Consider the following 7,562-nt stretch of genomic DNA (forward strand, 5'->3'; position numbering starts at 1 on the left):
CGATCGGTAGATCGGTGAGTCAACTGGTGGCAAGTTAGGGTTAAGCAAAAGCGAAGGAAAGAGCCTAAACTGATACATGAAGAATCACATAATTGATTGATTGATCTGGGATCCTTGTACATGTATATATAGGCTCTAGCCTTATGTATCCAAACTGGTTTATAGAAGTAAAGGCCAGTAGATAAGGAAGGGAGAGACCTAACATGATACGGCAAGAGAAACCACGATACGTAAAGATACGCTAACCAAATCGCTAACACATATCGTTATCTGTTGGAATTAATCTCGTTGTTTAGCGTAAGTGTAAATGAATTAATCTTGTTGTTTAGCATAAGTGTAAATGCAAGATGTGAAATCATGGACACTCATACGCGGAAGTCACGGGTTAATTAGACACTATCTAAGTACCTTTGCATTGCAACAAAATCACAAATATTTGATGCAGTAACATCAAGCACAAATTCAAGGTATGGAGATTTGTGTCACATCCCAAATCTCGTAACCATGTATTTAAGCCTAATCATAAGTCATTAGCATCATGCTTAAATTTGGGCAATTTTATTTTGGAGCGCTAGAGTATCTCGTTTTGAGTCAATCGGGAGAGAAAAGAATAGAATTTGTAGTCAATATAGTTTGTTTCCCTAGCAAGTGGGGCCCACATGTGTGGGCCAACCACCCCATCTCCTCTTGGGGCAGCAGCCCCCACCAACTCCTTCTCTCTCCCTCACTCTCTCAGCTCTCTCTCCCTCCCACCATGCAGCCTGAGTAGCTCCCCCTCCTCCTCTCTCAAGCTCTCTCGCCTTCTCCCTCGATTCCTCCCTCTAGAAGCTGAATTGAGGTACACATGTTGTATTCACACGATCACTAGCTCATAAGCTTTCCCTCCATCCAATTCATTTGTGTTTTCCCGGAAGATTCGAGTCGTTCTTGCTGTTTCTTGGTGTTCTTGCTTGAAGCACGAGGAACCGCGGATGGACTCCTTTTCTCGAGCGATTTCTTCGTTTCCTTTGTCACCCGGTGGTCACCAACCTCCACAAGCACCGTGGGTAAGTATCTTAGGCTTCCCTCAGCAAGAATGTGTGAATTGGTGTGTCTATTTCAAGTTTGGAGGTAAGGTTGCGGAGTTCTCGAGTTCTTGAGCTTTGGAGCAAAAAGAGAGGATTCAAATGAGATTTGTGTTACGAATCGTGTTGCTAGGTTGGTGATGAGTTCTATACTCTATGAACTATCTCAAACATGTTTCTCTTTGGTTTGGAGAGGCTCACAAATCAAATCAGCCGAGTTTCCCCCCTCGAAGCAACCTCTCTGGACAACTTGGATAGTCTGGGTATCACCCGGATGTTCCAGGTAGATCTAGAACACTCCGATGAATCGTGCTCAAAAAAATCGTTAGGGTTTAGGGTGTAATTTGAGTCTAGAACCCTTTCTATAGTTTATATCTATGTTTAGGTAGAATGAATTTAACATGCGAATTAAATCAATCGAGGAAGATCATTGAGAAGTACAAGTTTTCCCAACCCGGATAGTCCGAGTTAAACCCGGAGTGTCTGGGTAATTCACAGTGCTTTTAACCGAGCACCCTCGCTCAGAGCCTCACCCAAATAATCCGCCCAACCTGGAGATTCTGGGTATAGCCTAGAGGGTCCGGGTTAGTTCGTAGGAACTTTCGAGTTAATCCAAAAATAGCTAACCGAGAACCCCTGTCTAGAATATAGCCTGGATACTTTGGAACCCAAAGGTTTCGAGTTCGACTTGGAGTCTCCAACGTCCTATTAGCTTTCCAAAGTCGTTTAGATTGTGAAGTTTGCTATTATTTCGCATGTCTTGCACCTTTAGCTTGTTGTTATGCATATTGTAGCATATATTATTGCACTTCATTCATACTCATCATTGCACGTGCTCTTTAGTGAATGAGGATCTAGAGCATGACGCGGGTGTGGTTGAAGGTTACACTGAGCCACACGGGTTTGTGAATTCTGTGTGGGTAGCATCAGACAGCCGCTTGAGCAGCAAGACAAACATCTAAGCTTTTTTCTCCTATTAATTTGGATCATATGTATCTAATGTAATAAAATATACTTTATGTATGTTATGCATGCTATTGAGTCGATGTCGGGTCCGATATGGATAGAACCTATGTTGATGCATTATACCCCGTCTTGAGTTGTTGGTGATCCATCTGCTTATAACCGGGGTTTAACTTTTTGATGGTCTAGTCTAAAAGTTAACCGAAATGCTTAGCCATACATAGATTCTTCGGTAGAAGTCGAGCGGTGGTTCATCCCTGTTCGTGAGTTATAGGCTTTAATTACCGTCATATTAATAACAATATTGGGTTGATCGTGTTGGTTAATTGAGTAGTGAGGATGAGACGAGATGTGGGCGGTATTAGGAGTGTTTCTTCTGCCACAATGTGGAGTTCCCCGGGGTAGGTCGGAAGAGGAACTCGGACATTGCAGACCGTTTGTGTCGCTTAAGCATCGATCATTGTTGCAGTTAGCCCTAGTACTCATCGTACTTACCACATATCAATCTAATGGTAAGATAAGTCGAATACTTTTGTAGCTGTGATCATTTGAGCTTGTACATCAACAGTATGAGTGGACGGGCTTATAAAAGACACTTAGGGTTGCTCCAAGAGTTAACCTAAGTTGACTCCGTACCGAGTGATGCCTGATTCAAATGGTTAGGGCTTATTAGGAAAGGTTGACACGAGTACCCCTTGCGTGAACATGTGTGGTCACTCAAGTCGTATGGTCCTCGAGTCGTGTGGGTAAAGTTGTACCCCTGCAGGGTGTAAAAATAATTTGAATTACCGCGCTCTCGGTCATAAGCATGCTTTTATCCATTTGCAACAGTTATAGATTTACGAGTGTGGTTTGAGGTGGTTGATGGGTTGAGATGATTCTTTACAGATGTTATTACTATAGTTCCTTTTACATATATGTTCAGATGATTGTTATGGGTTAGATAGTTGTGTTGGTTAAGTCTAGATGCTCACACATATTTTTGTCAAATTTTACTTTTGTATATAAATTTACTTAACCATGTGGTGGTATTCTTGCTAACATCTCAATTTATAATTCTTAGAGTCGGGTTATCTATAAGTACTCATTATGAATTAAGTCTCGTGAGTACTTTCGTACTCACACTGCTCTTCCAGGTGCTACCAGCAAGGAGGAGTTGATCTTTGGCTACTACACACCCATCGAGGGTGGTGGCAGGCATGAGTAGGCAACTATTCATAGGTCATGCTTTTGTGATGGAGCCTAAAAGCATATGGCTATATTCTCTTTTTGTTGTTTATAGTTTTAATTTTTGTTGTATAGTTTTTCTTTTTTCTAAGGGTTGATTAGTTTTAGTATCCTCCTAGCTATTTTCTTGTAAATTGTGAGAATTTGTAAATACTTAAAAACTTATAATATAAACTTAATTACTCACTCTTTATTAAGCTGTACTGTGATGTTAAATATTGGTAAGGCATATTTCTGATTTTGGGCATAAAACATGTGTCAAGAGTACCGGGATGGTATTCTGGTTAATCATTAAAATCGTGATTATGTAAATGTTGACTTAGTAATTAATTAGAATATTATTTGGACGGTTCCTCGCAATTTGGATTTGATATGGGAATTTTCACCGAACGAATACATCGAGAGCGATACCGTAGTTTGATTTTAGATGGGATCTAAAAAATGAGGAGGAGATTATCTACTAATTTTCCTCCTAATGTCTTCATTTATTTTTATTAGTAAAGTTGGTCCTATATCCATAGTTGGTAACGAGGTGAGGAGGCTAGAGAACAAAGGTGAATAGCAAAAGTGAGAAAATTATTTGAATTTTAAAGATTTTTATTAGATAGAAGGAGAGTAGGGAAAGAGATGACATATGAACAACTCGTATTTTATACAGTAAAGATGAGTAGTTGATGGTTGTGTAGATGTGAACTCAGCCTATTGTTATTCTTTTATAAGGGTCCATGTAACTTGTTTTTGAGAACATGAGAAAAAGAAAGACAACAGTGCTAGTTGTGCCGCACCACAAAACTTCTCAAGTTCTTCTTGTTTTCTCCCATGAGTAGGAGAATGTTTGTTTACCATTGGTTGATTTTGGTTTAAAGCTAACATTATCAACACTGTCAGAAATGAAATCATCTGAAGCACTTCATAAAACTCAGGCGCTCAATTATCATCTCCGTATCTAATTCGTTACATGAGCACCTCGACATTTAAATGGCACGATCATGCCAGTTTATGCATTGGCATGTGCATACGAACTAGTACAATGAAACTGCAAAGTAACACGTCGATCGATCCATTCCCAGCATCTACACACGCCTGCTCCACTGACCGTACAACGACCATATCTGTGTTCAGTAGCTTGGCCAATAAGGCCTCTCAATGATCACCTGGCCGCTCTCACTCCTCGCCGAAGACGGCCTCCCAGACGTCCTCGAAGGCGGTGAGGATGGCCGGGTGGTGGCGCGGCAAGTTGAGCGAGAGGTACGATCCCAGGAGCTCCTCCATCTGCCCCACGCTGCCGATGCGCCGCTCCACGACCATGTCCACCATCGAGCTCCGGAAGTCCGCGTACGGGTTGCTCGACCGCTTCACCACCGCCATGCCCGCGCCGGTCTCCTCCGCACCAATCAGCTTCTTGACGTTGACCCCCTTCTCTTCCTTCTTCCTGTCGTTGCATTCCCTATGCTTCTTCGTCTCCACGGATACCAGCGGCCGGAAGGCGTCGGCTGGGGCTGGGTCGGTGGTCCTTTGCAATGCGCGCCGTGGCGCGCGGCTAGTCGCGTTCCCGCGGCTCTTCCTTGTGTTGTTGCCGCCGTTGGTGTGGTAGAACTCGGAGGTGGAGTCGGGCGAGAAGCTGAGGGACGAGAAGAGCGTCCTCGTCTCGGCCTCCTCGCCGCCCTCCTCTTCGCTGCTGAACGGCGCGAGTTCGTTGTCCGTCGCGGTGGAGGACGAAGACCAGCTGTACGGAGCGGGTGTGCTCCTGGGCCGCCGCGCGCGGCTCCAGGAGGCAGAGGAGGACGAGCAATGCCACCTCGACGCTGAAGGAGACCGCGCCGGCTTGCCCCTGCCCTTGCTCTGCTTCTTGACGTCCCGTACCAGCACTGATGGATGCTGCAGAAGGGGCGCGTCCGACTGGACGGAGCGCCGGCCGGATGTGGCCGCGGCCCCGCCAGTGCAGTCCACCGAGATGTGGACGAGCGACGCGCTGCGGCGGCGGCGGCTGCCGCCGTCAACCTTGGTACGCTCGTAGGTGCAGGGGGTGCAGAAGTACGGGGAGGGTGGCCCTTCCTGGTACGTGTCGACATTGGTCTTGGCGAGGCTGACAAAGGCCGTGGCCGAGTTGGCGGCGGTGGACGAGGTGTTGGTGGTGCAGGAAGAGCGCATGAGGATCTGCGCTACCCGCTGCTTCAGCCGGCCGCCGACGCCGACGCTGTCCCGGCGGTGGGGGCTTTTGCCCATGAAGGGTGTATGCTATTGGAGTGTGCTGGTGCTGCGGCTTCAGCGGGAGGAAGTGGATAGGTGCGAAATGGAGAGGCGTGTCTTTTGTCTTTTGTCTTTGGTGTACCTCACCTCACGGCTTCGTGCTTGCCTTATAAGCGAGTGTGGAGTGAGTAGAAGAAAACCTGCCGAGATTTCTTAGCCATGCGTAGGTCTGTAGGATTTTTTTAAGCCTAATATATAAGTTGTACTGTCTGAAGGTACGTCCAAACACATTATATCATACGTATATACACCCTACATCTGTAGAATTTTATACTAGGTACATAAAAAGGGTGTATAACTGTATGCACATGCTTAAAATACTTGGTGGTGAGAGGTAAAAAAAGAGGTGCTACCTTTAGATCCCTGAAAACAGGCAACATCTCACCAGACGTATTGAAGCTGTCCAATGTTGATCCAATAAGAGAAACACTGTCTTCAACCTTCGGCTCTCTCCTCTTTCACATTTTCTCTCTCATCGACAACTGGCCGTGCTCTCCACTTACCCTTCTCCTCTCGTCTCTAGTAGCATCTCTATCGTTGGATCCATCACTGTCACCTTTCCTTTGCTAACCACTTGGTTCTCGCGTTCCCCACTATTGCCCACCTGTCACTTGCAGCGTCGACATCACCACCTTCGACTCGCTACACCACCACTCCACCGCATAACTGTTGGTCCGACCATCTCTTTAGACATCCCTAAACTCCTAAGCTCTAAACACGGCGGCCACAGGTGCGAGGAGAGAGTCGATTGAGCAAAATTGAAAAAACAATCGACTGAAGGATAGGACGTGTGAAAAAAATGTGAGACCAAAGCAAGTTGCCATTGGAACAGGGTGTGCGTGCCTGTGTACATTGTGGAGCAATGCATGCTTCGTACCGTCCGTATCGTCAGGTAGACCAGTAGCAAAATAGATCGATGAGCTCTTTGCACTGCTCTTGCTACCTTCGTCACTAGGACAACGGAGATGCGGACGTGCATCCACTGCACTGCCACGTCGGTGCATAGAACAATCACAAGCCAACGAGAACGTGGTATGGTGCTCAGGCCCGTACGGAAGGCATTTGCAGGGTGTGCTTATGCACATACCCCAAATGATTAGGCCCAATTAACTAAGTAGTATACTTAGTTATTTAATCATCAGTGTTTGATTTATGGGGTATTTCTGGATCGGATATGGCCATTTAGTTTTTAAAGTGTTTAGTTGGAAGACAGTGCTGAATGGGAGGCTAGTTTAAGGGAATATTTCTTTGAGACGTTGGATAAGTCCATTTGTAAAAAAAAATACTAGATACAGTTATTCTTGGATGAGTTTTATTCTTGCTGATATGACATATTTTGATTAGTTATAGCAAATACGCTTTATTGTTAGTATGTTTTAATTATCTCCTAAACCATTTATTTGATTTATAAGTCGATTGTATCGTTATATTCATTACAATAAAATCAACAAAATAAGATCTTACATGATTATATTTTAATGAAAAATAAAATATATGATAAGTAAGTCATATAAAATTTTGACTAACCTCATCCAGATTATATGATAAGTGAGTCATATAAAATTTTGACTAACCTCATCCAGATTATATCCGTTTAACCAAATAACAAATTAAATTGCCTATCCATATTATCAAACAAGAAATTAAATAGTCCTATCTAACAAAATATGAATGACTATAGCTTAACCTTATCTTTGAACCAAATGCACCCTTAGATGAGTAATTTATTGCATTAGCAATAAAGAATACAATTTATTGTCTCCTCGGGAATTGTGCATGATATCTGTTGGGCTTAAAGATTGCAAGACAGGTTATATCAACGTTAAATTCATGATTAAGATATGATTGGTATCAATCCTGAAATCCATCAGTGCAATTTTAGATAGGGATAACTTTGTATCTCAATCCTACTATCAGAAGCAAGGTTTAAGTTACCATTGGAGAAACGGTAATCGGTTCCAGCGGTAACTGAAAATATGCGGTTATCGCGATAATCGCTCGAAATCCGGCTAAAATTCGCACAAAATTCATTTGCTAAAATTTAAAATTTAGACAAAA

At 43.8% G+C, this 7,562-nt stretch overlaps 1 protein-coding gene across 1 annotated transcript; it reads right to left on the reverse strand.

The window, feature by feature from the left end:
- Nucleotides 1–4,162: 4,162 nt before the first annotated feature.
- On the reverse strand, nucleotides 4,163–5,983 carry LOC133888820 (uncharacterized). Its single transcript, XM_062329195.1, has one exon. The coding sequence runs from the start codon at nucleotides 5,478–5,480 to the stop codon at nucleotides 4,419–4,421; it is 1,062 nt and encodes a 353-aa protein (XP_062185179.1). The 5' UTR covers nucleotides 5,481–5,983; the 3' UTR covers nucleotides 4,163–4,418.
- Between the last annotated feature and the right edge of the window lie 1,579 nt (nucleotides 5,984–7,562).

Source organism: Phragmites australis, chromosome 1 (assembly GCF_958298935.1).
Source record: "Phragmites australis chromosome 1, lpPhrAust1.1, whole genome shotgun sequence".
Lineage (NCBI taxonomy): Eukaryota > Viridiplantae > Streptophyta > Magnoliopsida > Poales > Poaceae > Phragmites > Phragmites australis.

Bases quoted from the DNA above. Each gene is read 5' to 3' on its own strand.
- LOC133888820 (XM_062329195.1), bottom strand. From the start codon at position 5,480: ATGGGCAAAAGCCCCCACCGCCGGGACAGCGTCGGCGTCGGCGGCCGG.